Source organism: Andrena cerasifolii, chromosome 7, assembly GCF_050908995.1.
Source record: "Andrena cerasifolii isolate SP2316 chromosome 7, iyAndCera1_principal, whole genome shotgun sequence".
Lineage (NCBI taxonomy): Eukaryota > Metazoa > Arthropoda > Insecta > Hymenoptera > Andrenidae > Andrena > Andrena cerasifolii.
The window spans coordinates 690815-712796 of record NC_135124.1 but is presented as its reverse complement, the minus strand read 5'-3'; the positions used below and the strand labels follow the sequence as shown (position 1 = coordinate 712796).

The window sequence follows — 21982 nt, the reverse complement described above, 5'->3', positions numbered from 1 at the left end:
GGACCGGACATCACGGCACGGTGATGGCGGGAACGAGAATTCGCCGCAGAAGAAACATAACCAAAGAGACATAACCAAAAACGTGACGCCGCGTGTAACGACCACTGATCCATCATTATTAAATCTTCTTTTCTTATACCTAACGTTTTGCCTTTCACTACCTTCCCCAATCACATTCCCACACGTATATTAACGTATCCGTATTTTGATTCGTGTGATTTTTAATATGTATGGATATCCCAGAACTCTGAAGGATTGTGAAATTAATAAAAGATTTATTGTATTTGAATATATGTACTAGAATAATATGCGGAAAATATGATTTTCCAAATTTTCAGATTGTAACTATTAACATGATTATAAAATTAACAAGATTTATTTAATCGATTACCTATTTTGATACAAAAAATTAAGGCATTACCGGTAATAAGGAGTTTTTCCTAGACGCAACGATATTCCTTAAAAATGAAACACACCACTCTGAAGGAACTCACGTTTCTGATATCATTAGATATCTCTCACTCAAAAACATTTAAATCAAATCTTTATTGAAGTTCGGTTATATAAGTATGTAAGCTTTGTGTATGTTTCGGTGGGTCGGAGAAGATGCTCGACAGAGGTCGGGACTTGACAAGTTGCATGGGATACCCATATAGTTATACGGTAAAACAATTGGACTCATAATTATATAAATAACTACACTAACGGTTCGTGAGTGGACTACTAATTGGGGATCTTGAGATATAAAATCTAAAAGTGCAGATCTTCTGTAGGAATCTGTATTAAGATAACGTACGGAAGCACGAACATCTAATTGTTGATTCCCTATTTTTAGGTTAGTGTAGCACGTGGGAAGGATGCAATAATTACTTATGTAAATACTAATAAAACCCCTATTTTTAGACGAATCAACCTAGTGTTTTTGCTAAGGAAGGGAACCCCTTTTTAAAACATATTATAAGTATTCTATTCCCAAATGTTTTTTGCGTTACCCGCCATATTGTTCCGGTACGTTCTTAAATACGTATTGATTAATTAATCAATATCATTTCGTATTTCTCCAAATTTCTCGGATATCTACAAATGTAGAAAAAATCACACGAATCACAATCAGAGAGGGGCATAACTTTCATTTAAATAAAAGTTCCAAATAACAAATATAAGTTGAAAAATGATTCGTCATGTGACAAATAATGTTAACCCGGGTTAACTCTACTCGAAAAATAAAGTTACATTTTCTTAATCGGTGTCGTGTCGCTGGGTAGGGTAATGAGTACAGTCATTGGCCACCTGACAGTGATTGGCCCTATTTAGAAAATTAAAAAAATATAAAGCAATACCAATGTTATGCTTTTTTTAAATGAACATGTTACGTTCGGAACGAAAAATTTTTCTTTTTAAGACGGGGTATGCATCAACAACGCCTAGCGTTATGGGAAATCCCTCGTTGATCATACTCCCGCCTAGTTAGTTAATAATAAATTAGTAAAATCAGAACCCCTTCTTCGAAGCATCGTCGCCTCGACATATTGCCGTCCCGTGATAAGGATAAGGCGGTGCTGACGCAGCGGCGTTCTCACCAGAAAGTCGCGCTCCGAAAGACCCAGTGGCTCTCTTGCTGTACCGAATTCGCTCTGTGTAAGCGGCAGGAGTGTGGTTCAACAATGCCTTGCAGCATTGTGGGAGAGCCCTCGTTGAGCGCACCTCTGACCGTCGCGCTAAACATTGTAACATAATCAGTAACGGCTACATCAGGAATGCGCACACTGGGTTCCTTCTTGGAAGATTGACGGAATTGTATACTTTACATCCGGTCACCGATGCAGGGAACGACGCCTTCCCACGGTTTTGTCGCACGTTTCGTGGATTGTTAATTAGTTAGGAATTGTTCTTTTAGACCCCTATCACAATTTCTGATAGTCAACCGACTGTGGGATTCCCCTAGTCAGAAATTGTGTATATAAATTTATGTATGATGAGGAAAAGGCCTTCAGCTGTGTGAAATTGTACTGTGTTGATGTCATGGTTTATAGTGCGTACATATGTTCCGCAAATACAGTTAATATAATTTTCTCGATCATATATTTGAATCAAGAGAGTATGACGGATGGATGTGAGCAAACACACATACACCCCGCCTCGCTAAGTGGAGGGGCCCATGCATGGTCAAGCGATAAGATGCAGCGTAAGCTTTTTCGACGCGGACCCACCCTGGCCGCTGCCGAGAGCGTGAAGCTGCGGCACTCTGTGACGATAAATCGTGAGGTGCGTGTCATTGGGTCCGCGAAGTCTTATAGAGCTAGAGTTCTCCGGTCTACTGTGTAACCGCGTGAAAGACTCAACTTTGCGAAACAATTCAAATCCTAAACTTTTCAAAACTAATTATTCGCTTAACTTACTCAGTTAATAATTTAATTTAAATTATTTCCGTTTTAATTTATAATTCAAATCAAGTGTGTGTGTGTGTTTTCGCGTCTAATCCTTCTTTCTGATTCAGGTTTATCAGCGATCCAGAAAGTTTTCCAAAACTCAAAAAGCAAATTTAAAAGCAGATTTACATTTATATTATTGCGACTGTCTGGTGAGTTCCCTTTCTTATCTTTTTCTTTATCACTTATTTGGCACTGTTAAAATTTAATGCATCTAACTAATAATTTCTGACAGTCAAACGACTGTGGGATTTCCCTAGTCAGAAATTATAATCAATTATATTAGTACCTGAACTTTATACAATTATTGATCGATCATTTCCATAATTTATGTTATGTTCTTTTGATTTCGTCCGTTATTCAACATTAAAACTTTATTTATACTCAAACTCTACTAGTGAATTACCTATCTGATTCCATTGAAAAGACCCGTATGGGACTGGAGCAACGACGATCCCAAAATCTACCCCTTCTCCTTCTGAGAAGGTACCTAAATAATTATCAACTAAAAGAATCGACTGTTACGACTGCGGCGAGCCTCCTTGCTTTTTCTAAATCATAAACTCAATCCAGCAATACTTGATAGTCTAACGACTGTGGGATACCCCTAATCGATATTGCGTCTAAAAATCGTGCCGCTCGAACACTAAAGGCCGCGGCACGTAACAAACACATCCATATTCCTTGTCTTGTCTTGCTTAGTATGTAAGCAATATTTCGCCACTTATTATATACTGTGATTATACAGGGTGTTCCAAAAATGCTGATGTTCCTTGAAGGGGGTGACTCAGGGGGTAATTGCAAACAACTTCTTCTTTTGCGAAAATGTTCTCCGAAGTTTCGTTAACGAGATATTAACAAAAAGCACCCACCAATCAGAGCCTGAGTCTGACGGCCGAGTTCCCGCGCTAGCGTGGTTGCGCGCGACGCTGCGACTGCAAACAAGCAACTCGGCATGCATCGAAGGAAATTGCGTAGAATGGCAAATGAAAAAGACGTAACAAATAAAATCGAACATTTTGTCATGGTTTGTTTTGTCATTTAAAGTGAATAATGAATAAAGGATAAATGGAAGAAAATCATGTGTGACGTAAAAAGATGAATACAAAGGTATTTTTAGAAGACTCGAAAATAATAATTATTTGATGTGGGAGGATAAGGAATACGTAAATTTCCTTGTGTTAAGGGAAGAGGACACTGAAAAAATCGCAATTTCCGACCATTTTTAAGATTTTTTTGCATATTTGGCAAGTCTGAACCCTTGTTCAACCGTACACAACATGGTTTGACATTCAGTTTCGCATTTCTACCAGAAAAACCTATTTTTCCGAAACCTTGTTTTTCGGTATATTTCTCAATTATTTAGCTCTTTGATTATGTTCAACCGCTGGGAAATCCAAATTAACTGCGTGGCCTTGACATTGCTTATATTTACCAATGGCCCAAATGCGTTTCACGATTCTAAAACGCACGCGTGCTCTGTAACAGAATCCATTTGACAGCGCCTACTAAACTACAAACGCTTTCTTACAAAGTACAGTATGTGACTGACAGTAGGTAGCTTTCTAAGCAGGCCCAAAAGGGTCAGTGGCTGCCGGCAGAGTCTCCGGGCACTAGACACCATATTTTTTTAAATCTTACAAAACTCCGGTTTACGTGAGAATACAGAGTGAGATTTTACGGTGCAGTGAAATTAACTTGTATAAAACGAGTGAAATGGACCTCATTAGCCGAAAGTATCACAAGAGTAAGAGTAGAGTGAAGCGTGCTATTCGTTTAGCAAAACAAGCGGTAGCTGCTAAATTGAAGAGAAATGAACCTGCAATAGATGATTCTTCATCTAGTGCTCATTTCGATAATGGAAAAGAGAAGGCGACTAGCACTAAGAAACTGGAATAGTCCAGAAATAATGAGAAAAAAAAACCTGTTTCTGAAGGGCAGGATGAATTTTATATAGTGCACAGATCTACAATTCAAGAGTTAATCAAAAACTGGACGTGCAGTGTTTGCCAATGAAAAATGATTATTCTGGATAGTGACGTACAGATAAAGTGACCATCCTTCTCAAACATATCGGAATAATCCCAAATTTTCAAACTTTTCATCATTTTCATTTTATCCTGAATTATAAACATTTTTTCCCCATTTATTATTACAATGTTACTCTGCCTCGATTAGAGGTAACTACAGAAAATTCCTGACACATATTTTTGTGTTTACAAAAAGAGTTCTTTATCCCTCCTTGACCTATCATCCTGAATTCGGAATTTGGAAATCTGGTCACTTTACATACAGGGTGTCCCAAAAATGTCGGAGTTCCTTGATAGGGGTGAATCAGGGGGTAATTTGAAACGACTTTTTCCTTAGCGAAAATATTGTCCGAAACTTCGTTAACGAGATATTAACAAAAAAAACCCGGACCAATCAGAGCGCGCGCCTTCCGCCCGAGCTCCCGTTGTAGCGTTGGCTACGCGGCAGGCGGCTGCGCTTGTACTACGAAGGTATGAACAAGCAAGTCGGCATGCACCGAAGGAAACCGCGTTACACAGTTTTATTTTAAAGCAGAATCTTATATAATAATTGTTTGAGGTGAGAGGACAAGAAATACGCAAATTTCGTTTTCAAATAAGGCATAAACGAAAAGATAATGTAACAAAAAATGTACGATAAGTGATCATAATTCGTTATTGAGGTAAAAATCCGTAGTTTAATTACGGCCAACGTAACGAAATTTATAAAATAATATTAGGTGTATGAATAAATCCTTTCAGACTGGATTTACATAATCAGTATAAAGCAACCCAATTTCTATCGCAGTGATATTCGTAAGCTACCAGAAAAATGGCAAAAGGTAATTAACAATAAGGGAAATTATTTCGATGATTGAGTAGTTTTCATATTTTTTAAATGAAACTGTTATTGAACCCTAAAATCGAACAGAATTTATTTCTACACCTAATAATCACTAATAAATTAAATAACACTCACCCCTACGGGCATTCCTTTCCTTCCTTTCCTTCCTTTCGGAAACCTATGTCACTAAGTAGGTCACTGTGCCGATCGTGGTCATCGGTGGACGAAAAGATTTATGGTAGGGTGGCGCCCACTGCTCAGCTGATCGCAGGTATAACACCACCCGAAGGTAAGGATCGCAACTTCAAGTGCGTCCGGGTTAATGTTCCAAATATTCACTTCACTGCACGGCCACTAACACTGATCACTTAATTTACTTTTCATGGAACGTGTTGTTCCTACGTTATAAAATTGGTGGCCCCGAAAGGGGCCGATTAATGTTAGTTGAGCAGTTGCTCGATGTGACCACCCTCAGCGTCTATGCACGCCTTGCGGCATCATTGACACCGTTGAGAATAATCTTGACGCTAAACGCCGAATCGTACCCTCGCTGGGGGTTTGGATGTGCGGGTATTCGCGTGCAAACGCTCGCACAGTAGCACTTGCATCCCCGTTGTTTCGGAGGTACACCCAGAACATGGCGTAACATTATTGAGCGGAGAACATTTCTGGGACGAGATTGCTAGCTGACTGACATGATTTTTTCCAAGCAACTTCTTCTACCCCCAAGTAGTTTCTCTCGTTCCATTATGAGTTAACTCCCACCAGAACAAGAGGCTTTAGGTAAAAAGAAGCCAGCACATTTTCGAAACACACGTTCTTTGCAGATGTGCAACGAACGACCCATCCTACACTTTCACCTAAGTCCGCGCTCCGTTCTTTTACTGCCAATATACCCGTTGCTTCGAGATAGACAGCAGACACCACGTGTTTCGGTTCAAAAGGGCCCGAAAAGAAGAGAAACAGAAAGCCTTCGAGTTGCTATAAAGAAGAAAAGGCATACCTACCCTGTTTCCGTTTTCCAATATCCTGAGTTCGCGTCAGCTACGAGGCGGAACCAGCTAAGTTATAAATTACCCAAAACCAATCGTTCTCTACCGCCGCCTCGCAGGACAATACGGTCACAAACCGCGACCCTGGCGAAATGCTTTGGCCCATCAGCCTGATTAATTATTGGGAACTAGCAATTAAAAAGTAATATCCTACATCAATACGCCTCACGGAGAGATACAGGAAGAAAGGGGTTAACTCGTTTACTGCGTGTAGTCCCGCGTGCTTCGTGTTTCCTTCAAATTAAAGACCGATCCCTTATTTCTCGAGTATAAGCACCTGCTAAAATTACCAAACAAAAGCACGCGTTGACGTATTCCGTGTGAGAGAAGGTGGGCCTCGGGGAGAAGATATTGCTGCGAAGAGGGCCTCTTCAAGACAGTGGCTGTTTGCGAGGGATTCAGGGCAGATTTTTTTAGGTTACGACTAATCGGACTTCATCCCCACCTTTTCTCGCACGGAATGCGTCAACGCGTGCTTTTGTTTTGAAATTCGAGCGCGTGCTTATACTCGAGAGATAAGGGACCTTTACTTGGAAGGAAGGACGAAGTAGGTGGGACTACACGCAGTAAACGAGTTACCCCCTTTCTTCCTGTGTATCGCGAGACGTATTTAAAATTAATCAGTCTGATGGGCCAAAGCATTTCGCCAGGGTCGCCGTTTGTGACCGTATTGTCCTGCGAGTCGGCGGTAGAGAACGATTTGTTTTGGGTAATTTATAACTTAGCTGGTTCCGCCTCGTAGCTGACGCGAACTCAGGATATTGGAAAACGGAAACAGGGTTGGTATGCCTTTTCTTCTTTATAGCAACTCGAAGACTTTCTGTTTCTCTTCTTTTCGGGCCCTTTTGAACGGAAACACGTGGTGTCTGCTGTCTATCTCGAAGCAACGGGTACATTGGCAGTAAAAGAACGGAGCGCGGACTTAGGTGAAAGTGTAGGATGGGTCGTTCGTTGCACATCTGCAAAGAACGTGTGTTTCGAAAATGTGCTGGCTTCTTTTTACCTAAAGCTTCTTGTTCTGGTGGGAGTTAACTCATAATGGAACGAGAGAAACTACTTGGGGGTAGAGGAAGTTGCTTGGAAAAAATCCTGTCAGTCAGCTAGCAATCTCGTCCCAGAAATGTTCTCCGCTCAAGAATGTTACGCCATGTTCTGGGTGTACCCCCGGATCAACGGGGACGCAAGTGCTACTGTGCGAGCGTTTGCACGGGAATACCCGCACATCCAAACCCCCAGCGAGGATACGATTCGGCGTTTGGCGTCAAGATCATTCTCAACGGAGTCAATGATGCTGCAAGGCGTGCATATACGCTGAGGGTGGTCACATCGAGCAACTGCTCAACTAACAGTAATCGGCCCCTTTCGGGGCCACCAATTTTATAACGTAGGAACAACACGTTCCATGAAAAGTAAACTAAGTGATCAGTGTTAGTGGCCGTGCAGTGAAGTGAATATTCGGTACATTAACCCGGATGCACTTGACGTTGCGATCCTTACCTTCGGGTGGTGTTATACCTGCGATCAGCTGAGCAGTGGGCGCAACCCTACCATAAATCTTTTCGTCCACCGATGACCAGGATCGGCACAGTGACCTACTTAGTGACACAGGTTTCCGAAAAGGAAGGTAAGGAAGGAAAGGAATGCCCGTAGGGGTGAGTGTTATTTAATTTATTGGTGATTATTAGGTGTAGAAATAAATTCTGTTCGATTTTAGGGTTCAATAACAGTTTGATTTAAAAAAAAAATAAATAAAAACAACTCAATCATCGAAATAATTTCCATTATTGTTGATTACCTTTTGCCAATTTTCTGGTAGCTTACGAATATCAATGCGATAGAAATTCGGTTGCTTTATACCGATTATGTAAATTCAGTCTGAAAGAATTTATTCATACACCTAATATTATTTTTTAAATTTAGTTATGTTGGCCGTGATTAAACTACGGATTTTTACCTCAATAACGAATTATGATCACTTGTCACACTTTTCTTGTTACATTACCTTTTCGTTTATGCCTTATTTGAAAACGAAATTTGCGTATTTCTTGTCCTCTCACCTCAAACAATTATTATATAAGATTCTGCTTTAAAATAAAACTGTGTAACGCGGTTTCCTTCGGTGCATGCCGACTTGCTTGTTCATACCTTCGTAGTACAAGCGCAGCCGCGTGCCGCGTAGCCAACGCTACAACGGGAGCTCGGGCGGAAGGCGCGCGCTCTGATTGGTCGGGGGTTTTTGTTAATATCTCGTTAACGAAGCTCAGGACAATATTTTCGCTAAGGAAAAAGTTGTTTCAAATCACCCCCTGAATCTCCCCTTCCAAGAAACTCCGACATTTTTGGGACACCCTGTATAAACCCTTTGGTTTCTACCCCCTGCGGTTATAGGCAGTACAGTCACGCGTAAAGTAACGTCGTGTCACGCTCGTACCGAGTCGGTTGAATTCAGTAAGATCGAGCTATAGTCTCCGTCAGAATCATAGTTGACCTCATAGAATCTGCGAGTTCGGTTTATATTCTATTTGGCACTTTGAAATAACCACTCGTACGCCCCGCACGGCCAGTGCGTCAACGCCGAGCAAATTAGTGGTAATCTATACACTTTTACTACACCATTGAATCGCGACACTTTCATTTCTACTAAAATTGATTATTGAATACACGAATGGTGTTCACGTCTAAATGGAGTAGATTCGTTAAAACCCATCTTTTACCCAGCGATCCTTATAATATTAGTAGCACTCACCCACTGATACAACTTTACCGCTCGAGTTGTATCAAACATAAATTAAGAGTTACGAGGAATTACTAACATTTCCCGCGACTCCCTGATCTAGCATCAGGTTCGTTCGCAACCTTTCATCCAAAACAAGGAATCTTTACCAACCTAGTGGCTCCCCGATTTCACATCGGGTCCGTCCACGTTTAACTCTCCTACGGCTCCCTGATTTCGCATCAGGTTCGTCCGTGTCCTACAGCTCCCTGGTTTCGCACCAGGTTCGTCTGTAAGTCTACCAACCTCCGAACAGCTCCCTGGTTTCGCTCCAGGTTCGTCTGTGAATAATCCAACTTCCTAACAGCTCCTCGGCTTCGCGTCGAGTTCGTCTGTGAACATCATCCCAGTGACACCCCGATTTCGCATCGGGTTCGTTCACGACGTTCCACCCTCCTGCGGCTCCGTGATTTCGAATCAGGTGCGTCCGCGCTTGACTCCATTCCTAGAGGCTCCCTGATTTCGCATCAGGTTCGTCCTCGCCGTCAATAATCCAAGCGGCTCCCTGATTTCGCATCAGGTTCGTCCGCGCACCTAACTGACAAATTCATAAACCGTATTCCTTGGGACATACCCTTCTCGCCGGCCTCTTGCGTTTCCGCAGCCCTGGCTCGTAACAAGAGTGTGCAGTGAAAGAGTGTGAGCGAGTGAAATTTGAAGTGAGAAAGTGAGGTGTTAGGGTAGGCAAGGGCTAGGACGGAAGGGAAAGAGTCGCACGGGCCCAGGGGAGGCAGGGAGTAGAGAAGGTAAGGGAGGGCAGGGAAGGGAGCAGCGAAAGAGCGGCGAGGAGCAACGATTGAGAAAGTGAGGTTAGGGGGTGGTGTCGAGGAAAGGCGGTATAGAGGAAAAGGAGGGAAGGAAAAGATAATGGGGACACCTGTAGTTGCATTAGTGTAAATTGAAAGAAACAGGGAGGTCGGTAAGGAAGGAAAGGGGATAAGATAGGTTCTTACGAAGATAAGAATGGCAGGAGAGAGTGGTGAGGGGAAAGGGGAGCCGGTAAAGAAAGGAAGGCCGACAAATGCGGAGAGATTAGGAAGGGAAAGGGCTAACAGCTTAACGGATAGCATAGAGAGTCTCTTGGGGGGGGGGGGAGGAAGGTAAAGGGGAAATGAAAGAGGTGTTTAAGAAGAGCGCGAAGACGGAGAGATCACCGGCAAAGGGAGGAGGGGGTATGATGATGGCGGTGCTGCTAGAATTAAGGGAGACGGTGAGGGGGTGAGGGACGAGATGAGGGAAATTAGAAATGAGCTGAGGGTGGTGGAGGATAGGGAAGAGTCGTGCAGAAGGATGGAGGAAGTAGAGAGAAGGATGGACAGAATGGCGGTTAGGGAAAAGAAGAGTGAGGGGATGGAGAGGGAGGATGGAGGTACTAGAGAAAGGGGGAGATGACGGGGTGAGAGCGGGATGGAAAGAGAATGTGGAGAGGATGGAGTGAGCAGTGGAAATGCAGGAAAGGGAGCGAAGGAGGAACAACATTATAGTAAGGGGCCTGAAGGTGGAAAGGGAGGGAAAAGAGGGGATCAGACAGGGGCTAGGAAAGGTTTTGGAAGAGATCGGGGTCAAGGTGGAGGTAGAGGATGTGAGGAACCTGGCCAGGAGGGACAAGGACGGGAGAGAAATGGTGTGGGCGAAACTGGGAAGCGGGGAGCAAAAAAGGAAGGTGATGCAGGAGAAGAGGAGGTTGGGGGGGGGAAAGGATCGGGGATGACTACACGAAAAAGGAGAGGAGAACTGAATGGATTGTTAATAGGGAAGCGGGGAAGGAGAGAAGGGAAGGGGAGGGAAAAGGGTAAGGGTAGGATACATGAACTTGTGGGTGGAGGGGAGTAGAGAAACAAAGGAAGCGACAGAGGGGAAGGGAAACAGACAAGGGGGAGTGAGGGTGCGAGTTGGGGGGGGGCGGGGGAATGTTGAAGATATGCTTCTGGAACGTGGCGGGGATAAGAGGGAAGGACGAGGGCTTTTGGATGGGATTAAGGAAATGGGACATTGTGTATCTGATGGATACATGGGTAGAGGAGAATGGTTGGGAAGGGCTAAAGAGAAAGCTACCGAAGGGGTACAGGTGGGATTGACAAAGAGCGAGTAGGGTCAGCAAAAAAGGGAGGGCGAGTGGTGGGGGTGAGGGAGGGTATGGAAGCGGAGGTGGAGGGAAGTGGAAGAGGAATGAAGGAAGGGAGTGATGATGAAAAGGGTAAAGATAGGAAAAAGAGTGTGGGAGTCTACGTTAATGGGGATTTGGACACAAAATGGGACAGCATCAAGGAATGGGGGGAGATGACAGACAGGGAGCTGGTGTTAGTGGGCGGGAACTGGAATGCCAGGACAGGGAAGAGTAGGGTGGCTGATCTGGAGGTAGAGGGGGAGCTCAGGAGGTCTAAGGACAAAAAGGTAAATAAAGAGGGGGGAGAAGTTGCTAGATAGGATTGGGAGATGGGGTGCGTAATATATAACGGGGCGAGAAAAGGCGATGAGGGCGGAGAGCTGACGTTCAAGGGGGCAAGGGGACACACAGTCATCGACTACGTGATAGGAGGAAGGGTGGTAAACGAGGAGGTGGAGGGACTGTGGGTGGGGGACAACGTGGACTCAGACCATCACCCGCTGGTGGTTGAGATCAGAGGGGAGGGCAGAGGGATAGGAGGGAGATAGCAAGGGAGGACGGGGAGGGGGAAGAGCTGGGACTGGACGGTGGATAGAATAGAGAGGCTTAGGGAGGAAACGAAGGGAGGGTGGGAGTTAAAAGGGTGGAGGAATATATGAATTGGTGGAGAAGCTGGCTGGAAGGGTGGAGGATACCAGAGAGGCTTTAGGAAAGGAAATGTGGGAGGGGGCAAGAAGGGATGGTGGAACGGGGAATGCAAAGCAAAAAAGAAGGAGATCAGAAGAGCGTTAAGATGGTGGAGGGGAGGAAGAGGGGGAGAGAGGAGTATATATACAGATATATATATATATATATATATATATATATATATATATATATATATATATATATATATATATATATATATATATATATATATAGAGGGGAGAGAGGGCCGTACAAGGGGATGTGCGACGAGAAGAAAAGGAAATGGGCAGAGGGATTAATAGAAAGGGTGGGGAGGGTGAGGTCGGAGATGGAGGTGTGGGAATTGCAGAGTAGGAGCAGGAAAAGGAGGAACGGGGTCAATGAGGAGATCAAGGCGGAGGAATGGAGGGAGTATTTCATGGGCCTATTAGGGGGCACGGAGGGGAGGATGCGGAAGGGGTTGGGGGAGAAGAAGGAGGAAGAGGAAGGGGATATAGAGGTCTGGATAAGTGGTCATAGAAGTGGAAGAGGAGGCAATAATGAGCCTGAAGGCAAATAAGGCGGCAGGGGGGGGGGTGGAATAAAAGCAGAGGTGCTAAGGTATGGAGGCCAGGGCCTGAGAGTGCATATGGGCGATATGTCACAAGGTGTGTAGAGCGGGGGGTGACCGGAGGATTGGAGAACGGGGATAATAGTTCCACTGCTAAAACGGGGAAGGGGAGGAAGGTAGAGGAATACAGGGGGATCACCTTGATGGGGGTAGTATATAAAGTATATGTTAAGATAATCTAAAGAACGCTGGGTAGGGAAATGGAGGAGAAGAACATGCTGCCGGATAACCAGCCAGCATATAGGGAAGGTAGGGGCATGTTACATCACGTATATGTGCTGAACTACTTGGTGAACATGAAAGTGGCCAGAGACAGGGGAAGGATGTTCGCTTTCTTCGTTGACCTAAAGGCGACCTTCGACTCGGTCAACGGGGAGGTACTGTGGAAGGGGCTGGAAAAGAGGGGTGTGACTAAGGGGCTGCGGAGAAGAATAAGGGAGGTGTTTGGGGAGACGAAGAGTAGGGTTAGGAGTGGGGGGAGGAAGGGGTGTGCTTCTGGACGGCTAGAGGGGTGAAGCAAGGATACTCCTTAAGCACTAAACTCTTCTTGCTGCTGATCGCGGATTTGGAGGATAGGATGGAGAGGAGAGGGAAGGGGGATTGGTGATAGCGGGAAGGAAGCTGTACAGTCTGGCGTACGCGGACGATAACGTGCTTCTAGCGCAGGACGAGGGGGGAAGGCTGAGAAGGGGCAACTTAGGGAGTACCTAAGGGAGAAGGATCTCGTCCTGAACGTGGGGAAGTCCAACCGAAGGGAGGAGGGAGGAGAATGGAAAGGAAGTGGAAATGGGGGGGGCGGGGTAATAGAGGAGACCAAGGAGTATGGGTACCTGGGGTACAAGTTGCAAAGAAATGGTAAGCTGGAGGCGCAGCTGAGAGAGAGGGAAAGGAAAGCAGCGGGGGCAGTGCGGGGAATATGGGGCCTGGGGAAAAGGTTTTTCAGAAGTAACTGGAGGAGGAGGGTCTGGTTGTACGACACCTTGGTATGGACAGTGGCAGGGTAAGGGGCGGAGATATAGGGGTGGAATGAGAGAGAAAGGGTAGGGAGACTACATGAACGTTTTCTGAGGTGGGTGATGGGGCTGGACCCAAGGACACCGGTGTATATGATGAGGGAGTAGTTAAAGAGGGAGATGATGAAGCTAAGAGCGGGTTGGAGGGCATGGAAGTATGAAGAAAGGGTGAGGAGCGGGAAAGGTGGGGTATGGGCAGGCAGATGTCTGAAAGAAATTGATGACAGAGCACGCAGGGGGACGGGAATTTCAGAATGGGAGAGAGGAAGGAAGCGGTACTTGGAGGAGAAAGGCGTAAATGTAAGAGAGGTGGGAAGGACAGAAGAGCTGTGGGGAAGGATGGAGAGAGAGGAGAGAAGGATACAGACAATCGAAAGATGGGAAAGGATAGTACAATCGGAGTACAACAGATGGTACCGGGTAATAAGGGTGGAAGGGGTACCCGAATACCTGGAGGTAGAGTGGAAGGAGAAGAGATGGAAGAGAGTGGCGAGATTTAGGCTAGGAAATGAAATGAGAGGGGGTGGTATTGGTTAAAGAAGGGGGACACTATGTGCAGTGCGTGTGGAGGACTGGGAGCATGCTTTGATGAGGCGCGAGAGGGAGAATGATGAGGGGGAGGGGGTGACGGACGAAGTGAGGAGGGTCCTGGATGGAAGCGGGATGGGAGACATATGGATGAAGAGACGGATGGAAAGAACGAGGATTGTGGCAGGGGGGAGTGTGGGAGAGTTGGATGAGTGAGGAGTACGGCGAAAGCAGCAAGTCCCAAGGAATGAGAGGGAGAGAGTGGAGGGATGTGTGAGGCAGTGCGGGGTGTGATGAGAGAGGAGAGACGGGGCAGAGGTTTACGGCGTGCGAGAGCAATGCGGAAGGGCAGAGGACACGTAAGGGAGGGTGGGCGAGGCAGAGAGATGGTGAAAGATACAGTATTGTAAGGCGGAGCGGGGTCTGCTGATGTACTCCATTAGGGAAACATTAAACTTATACCACTACTACTCTGATGATCACAAACAAATTTTTTACACCTTTCTGACGAGTAACTTCTTAAGTGAGCAGAAATTGGGACATTCACCTTACACATAAGATATATCCATTTTTATTGAATAATTTTAATCCTATTTCTATTATCAAATCAGATAACATTTTCTTTTAGGTTATATTATGTGTCAAATAACGGCCAATACTGTCGAACCGATTGGACAACTACTGTCATGACCATGCCAATATCTATATTTCTTAGTAGTCAACATATTTATTGTAAATTTTTATAAATTCTTGATATTTTTTTATAAACTCTACTTATTTTTAGATTATTAGGGTTTCTTGGTACTTATTTATATTGATTTTCATTTCAAATTTACTAAATTTAATATTCATGTGACACTCTTGCTTAAGGGGAGGTTCTGGTCTAGAGCCCCAAAAAATAGGTGATATTTAGGAATTAATTAAAGGAAAACTACTATATATAATTTAATGGGACTTATTGCATTGTATTAAGGATGTCTTAGATTATAGAAATATATTTTTTGTTTTATAATTAATCATTAGAGACAGCCTTGGGGAGTCGTTAAAGTCAAGGCGTCAAAAAATTGATCCAAATCGGTGGGACCTCTATCTCCAAAAGTTATTATCCGATTCGACTGAAACCTTGTTTATTTTAAAGATTATTCTTTTGGCTGGGGGGGGCTAACAAATTACAAAATTACATTTTTTTTTAGAAAATAACGACACTTCAAGTTTGAAATCACTTTTCCCTGTATTTTTCGTCATTTCATCGCCTTTGAAAATTATAAATTTTCAACTTTTTGTATTTTTTTAGCCACCCCCCCCCCCTAGCCAAAAGAATAATCGTCAAAAGAAAAAAAGTTTCAGTCGAATCGGATAATAACTTTTGAAGATACAGGTCCCACCGTTTTGAGAACACTGTTTCGAGAAAAACGCATTTGAAGTTTTACGTGAGCGCCGTAGTGGACGGTTGTTGCCCATGCATTTGCCGCTACTCAAATGCCTATAACTTGGGGAATTTTACGAATTTCAACAAATCCTTTTAAACGCGTATTCCTAAAAGATTGAACATTCGAAAAATGAAATAAAAAAAAATCGACATTTAGACCAGAACCTCCCCTACATGTGCCAACAGCGCCCCAACTGTAATATTCTGTTTTCGTTTCAGGTAAACTTTGTCGGCCATTGAATTGCAAAAAAAAGGAACTATGTCTTCTGGATGACACTCTTACAGCTGTTTGCATTTCTAAGAAGGAGCTTCACAAATCAGGGTAAATGTTCACGTTTGTAAACATAAGTAACGGATTTCTTTTCTGTACGGATTGTTCTTAATTCCATAGACCTAGCGCATATAACCAACTTCTCTATCGACTAAACTATTTAGTCAAACCGACCACTGCCTTTGATTTCTTACCGACAAAACTATTTGGTCTATATTAATATCGATTATTAAATAGAGCGGACTGCGCTTAGTATTGAACGACAGTTGATGGACAGCTTGCACTATAGCAATGTATTGTAGCGAAAGGCTCTGATTTATGCCCTAATTTATAGTCTGTAATACAAGAACGTGAGCGCGATATTTCTGCGAAAATTAATTCTTTTTGTAGTACATCTAAAAATCTAATACGCTCTTACTTAACGGTGGACCCAGTCTTTTCCATTGGCGATTAGAGCTTGGCATCGTGTCGGCTAGGGTAGATCCTTGGTTATAGAGGTCAATTTTTTTTTTTAGTATTTTTTGTTTCACCTCCCTGAATTGCACCGCGCGAACCCGGGCTGCATTTGAGTTAAAGTTTTGAAATTTTAGTGCTGTCTCGCCAATTTCGAAAATAATTGTGTTCGGCTATTTTGGAAGAATTAGTGATTTTTTTATGAATGTACAATTTCTTAGCCATATAAGAGTATCATTCGTGTGTGACTTTGTCTGAGCCATTGTGCGCGACTACGCAAGTACAAATTATAATATTCTCTGTGCACAAAGATTTAATTATTTGTTATTTGCTAATAATCATGTAAGTAAATATTAATCAAAATATATAATTATTTACATAGTTATGAACAATAGGTAACACTAGTTTACAGTCATTTCTTGACGTAGTCGTAGATACGTTTTTGAAATATCGCCCGATGAATATTTTGGTAATTTTTTAAGAAGACGTCACGACGTTTTTGGCCATATCTCGCGTCAGAGTTGAACGATTTGATCGCAACGATTTTTATGCCGCATTTTTATGCGTTTAGAGATATCATTTATATACCCAATTGTATGCCAGTGTTCATTGAGATTTGCTTGGCTGACTATTATAGGAAACTTATAACACCAAAATCGTGGATATTGCAGTACTGTATCAGATGTAACTGAATTTTTCAATTGGAAGGTACTAAATCACGGTATTCTGTGCCGCAGCGCAGCTGGTCATTTTATGTGGAAAACTCTTAGAACTAATTGTGGGGAGGGGGATGGGGAGGGGGAAGGGAAGAAATTATATACTATTGCGATGGCGACGACGACGACAACGACGCCAATATCCCCTCGACCGCCATGGTGGCGACGGCGGCGATGGGGGCGACGGCTGCGGCCTATTAACGAGTATCCAGGGGGGGGGGGGGGACGACGGTGTTGATGGAGGCCGCGGCCGTCGCAGGAGTGCCAATTGTTCATAAGGGACTCACGGCGGCCGCAACAGCGCAGCCATCATCGGCCCAACTACCAACCCCGACAGCGCATGTACAAGCCCTGGGGCACATCGGGCTCTAACAGGCCAACCAGCCACGCCGGAAAATAAGTAGCATGGGTTGCGGCAGGTCGTAGAACACGGACACAAACGTCGATATAATATTAGCACATCAAACGCACAAAGCAATGCAAAGTATTACATACCTGTGGAGGCGGCGGCGTAGGAAACTGCAACGGTGGTGAAGGCGGCGGCGATTGCCAATGTGGTGACAGGGGGGGGGGGGGTACGGCGATGGCGAGTTCTACAACATAGAAACCAGCGATATATCAGCACGTTAACCCTCCGAAGACGAATGGAAGATATGGTTGCGTGAGAGGAATGCAGGACCAGTTTGACCCATAGCAAAATTTCTGGGATAAACGGATTTCACAAAAAAATTGAGTATAAAATGAATATATCCCATATAAATAGGTAATAAAAATACATAAAAGAAAATTATATACATTGAACACGTAAATATAACATCGCGATCGACTTTGCTAGAGTTGGATGAAATGACCCTGCATTCGTTGTACGAAGGTTAAATGCAATAAATAACAAAATATTGTAAAGTACATTTTTCTTCTTCACACTCGTCATTTAGTTGGGCTGAACCGCTACCCCTTCTTCTTTGGACACATCATTCGACTAGATCATGTCAGTTGAACGTCTGTCGTATCACTTTGATCGTGTATTGAACATCTACGAACCACTCTGAATGTGTATTGAACACTTATCGAACGTGTATTGGGCGTTTATCGTACCACTATGAATGTATAACAACGTCTATCGAACGCGTATCAGATGTGTATTGAATCACTTTACATAACTATAGCCAACATCTTAATCTAGCATACATCAACGCGTGGGAGGTTGGGTTGGGGAGAGTGAAAAAAAAAAATTTGTATATGCATTAAAAAATTGATTATATACATTTACGCATTTCTCTCCAGCATTTCGACCACCAGTTGAATATTTTAAATACATTTTGCAAGGCACAGTGTGTTGCGTGTCTGTCACATCGCAGTGTATTAACTACAATTTAGCTTATTTAGAGATTTGATATCCTCGTAGCCAATGTCCAGCGTCCCAATGATTATGTCCGCTCTCGTATTTTCGTCGAGGAAATCAGCAAACCAGTCGCGTTTCTGCAGCCCTTTAACGTATACGATATGGAGTGCATCATATTCTTCATCGATCGCATCAGCAACAGCTTTCGTAATTAGCTGATAACCATACTGTACGGAACGTCCCCATCTTCCCATCGTAGTCCATGGTGTTTTACCACCAACCTGTTTCGGAAACGGATAGTAGCGGGGGATTTGGGATCTGTGACTCGCGTCTCGTTACGATTCCTTGCGTTAGTTACCTCTTTATTATTAAACTATAACTTAAACTATACTTAAACTATTATTAAACTATAAATTAAACTATACTTAAACTATACTTATATTAACTTATGGTATACTTATACTACACTTATATTAACTTATGCTATACATTTATTTTTTATACTATATTTATCCTATCTTGTATCATTTGTACAGACAATTTATGTTATCAATAGCAACGCTCGCAAGGCGGACTTGAGGCATCGGCAGCCGCGTGCCCCCGCGTCCCGCCGGACCCCGGGTGGACCAAGTAGCTCGGTTCTCGCGGGTGCCGCGGGGGGAGGACGGTTGGCCCCCATAATTACCGCCGATTTCTGTCGAGCGAGCTATTGTCTTAGCGGCGACTACACGGTATATCTCGTCTCCTGAGTGCTCCGAAATATACAGTTTAATTTAAAAGTTCGATCGTTGTGACTCGCAATCCTTCCTCGCGATTCGGGGTAGAACAGGTGACCTTTTTCGAGGGCTCATTCTGTAGCAAGAACCGGTATTTTATTTATCTTGGGCTCGGGATAAATCTTGGTAGCAAACGCAGATTCCCGAACACAACCATTGAATGCTCGATTTATTAGATTTCGTAAGAACATATTGCGCCATCGAACTCCCAAAAATATAGTGCGAGAAAATTGTTCCCTTTCGTAGGACAGCCACTTCCTTGATGACAAATCTTCCGTCAACGATGAACCCTTGCAGGTCAACAAATGTTGGTACAACCATTATCGGTGCAATTCAGAGATCCGCTCGCTTCCGAGATAGACCGGAGAATGTGGTTTTTCTCGAAAAACATCTTGATTTTCACGATGAAATTTTGTACGAATTTGACACAGGAGAGGGCGGGCAAGTAGCGTGGCAACCACCGGATCGTGCAGAATGAGACTGTTGGCTGTAGTATTTACAGGCACATTCTCTTTACAATCGAATTTTATGCGCACATCCACGGTGTTATTCTTGACCGACTCATTTTGTGGCGAGCAATCAGTCACCACGAGGGGACCAAATTGCAAAAAATGGGCCACGGTGAATAATGCCTCGTTGCAACTATGTCCATAATACGATTTACGAAAATGCATATACATGTTAAACAAGATGGCATGCATATTCTTGTCAATGTCCAAGTTCATGTCATCGTACGGTTAAAATTCCGAATTGAGAAAAAGTTTTACATTGGTCAATTTGCAGTGGTCAAACCGAGTAACATCTTCAGTCATCACATTCTTTCGAGTAGTCTGTACAGCAAAAATAATGTATCGCGACTTCTCCAACTATGCAGCTGCCTTTACGGCTCATGAATGCTTGGACGTGTTCTGTAAAAGAGGATACTCGTACAGATCCCACCAGCGAAACCTAATGCTCAGGTTTTGCCCACTTTCCAAAGCATGTAGCAATGATAGCTTATTAACGTCGTTCAGCGTCACATGAGGTATCCGCCATTGTACTTTAAGTAATTCAATTTCTGATTCCAATTTGGCGATCCTATGAGAGATTTGTTATCGTTGCGCGATTGTATTAAAATCAATTCATGACGCGAATTAATAGCCATGCGTTTGTAGACCTCGCAAAATCCCAGCAAATATTTGAGCGAGGTGCAAAAATTGAAATGATTTTTCACTATTCGCTCATCGTGCCGTTTCAAGCCCCATCCAGCATTCTCCATATTTTTGTCTTCGTCAGATATCAGCAGATACATAGTTTTTAAGCGGGCTAATTATTCCAACGTTTCTGTTGCGGTCACCCTCCACGCCATTCAGCACTCTCCATATTTTTGTCTTTGTCAGATGTCAGCGATACATAGTTTTTAAGCGGGCTAGTTATTCCAACGTTTCTGTTGCGGTCAATCTCTACGCCATTCAGCATAAGCTCGAATCGAATCTCATCAAATATGAACGCCATGCAATTATTTCCCAACATCACCGTTGATACATCATTCGGCTTATTTATCATCAATTTCCCCTCCAGGTAGAGGAAACTTTCACACGGCAATGTGTATAAATCCTGCTGTTATACAGAGTGTCCCAAAAATGTCGGAGTTCCTTGAAAGGGGTGACTCAGGGGGTGATTTGAAACAACTTTTTCCTTAGCGAAAATATTGTCCGAAGCTTCGTTAACGAGATATTAACAAAAACCCCCGACCAATCAGAGCGCATGCCTTCCGCTCGAGCTCCTGTGGTAGCGTTGGCTACGCGGCAGTCGGCTGCGCTTGTACTACGAAGGTATGAACAAGCAAGTCGGCATGCACCGAAGGAAACCTCGTTACACAGCTTTATTTTAAAGCGAAATCTTAAATAATAATTGTTTGAAGTGAGAGGACAAGAAATACGCAAATTTCGTTTTCAAATAAGGCATAAACGAAAAGGTAATGTAACAAAAAATGTACGACAAGTGATCATAATTCGTTATTGAGGTAAAAATCCGTAATTTAATTACGGCCAACGTAACTAAATTTAAAAAATAATATTAGGTGTATGAATAAATTCTTTCAGACTGGATTTACATAATCGGTATAAAGCAACCGAATTTCTATCGCAGTGATATTCGTAAGCTACCAGAAAAATGGTAAAAGATAATTAACAATAATGGAAATTATTTCGATGATTGAGTTGTTTTCATATTTTTTAAATCAAACTTTTATTGAACCCTAAAATCGAACAGAATTTATTTCTACACCTAATAATCACTAATAAATTAAATAACACTCACCCCTATGGGCATTCCTTTCCTTCCTTTCCTTCCTTTACGGAAACCTGTGTCACTAAGTAGGTCACTGTGCCGATCCTGGTCATCGGTGGACGAAAAGATTTATGGTAGGGTTGCGCCCAGTGCTCAGCTGATCGCAGGTATACGACACCACCCAAAGGTAAGGATCGCAACGTCAAGTGCATGCGGGTTAATGTACCGAATATTCACTTCACTGCACGGCCACTAACACTGATCACTTAATTTACTTTTCATGGAACGTGTTGTTCCTACGTCATAAAATTGGTGGCCCCGAAAGGGGCCGATTACTGTTATTTGAGCAGTTGCTCGATGTGACCACCCTCAGCGTCTATGCACGCCTCAGCGCGTACAATCACTTGCCTTTGGACGGCCAGCAATGTTTGTGGCGTAATATTTGCTACTGCAGCGTGAATTCGAACAACTATGTCTTCCAGTGTATCCAGTGGCTGACGGTACACCTCATCCTGAAATGATTGTTGTACAACAAATACAAAACGTAAGTAAGAAAAGAATACTTATAAGAAAAAGTAACAGCAATAATGAAATTACCTTCAGGTAGCCCCAGAAGAAAAAATCCAGCGGGGTCATATCCGGTGACCGTGGGGGCCACGCAACAGGACCGCC

General features: G+C 43.4%; 1 protein-coding gene and 1 long non-coding RNA gene across 2 annotated transcripts in view; one reads left to right on the top strand and one right to left on the bottom strand.

The window, feature by feature from the left end:
* Cow (Proteoglycan Cow) overlaps positions 1–21982 on the top strand; it is a 1009917-nt gene that overhangs the window by 433244 nt on the left and 554691 nt on the right. The window contains exon 3 of the mRNA XM_076816204.1: positions 15701–15803. Within this exon, the coding sequence (XP_076672319.1) occupies positions 15701–15803 (103 nt within the window). The remainder of the gene's footprint in view (positions 1–15700; positions 15804–21982) is intronic.
* The window catches only part of LOC143371251 (uncharacterized), a 333517-nt gene that overhangs the window by 106653 nt on the left and 204882 nt on the right, over positions 1–21982 (bottom strand). The window lies entirely within an intron of this gene.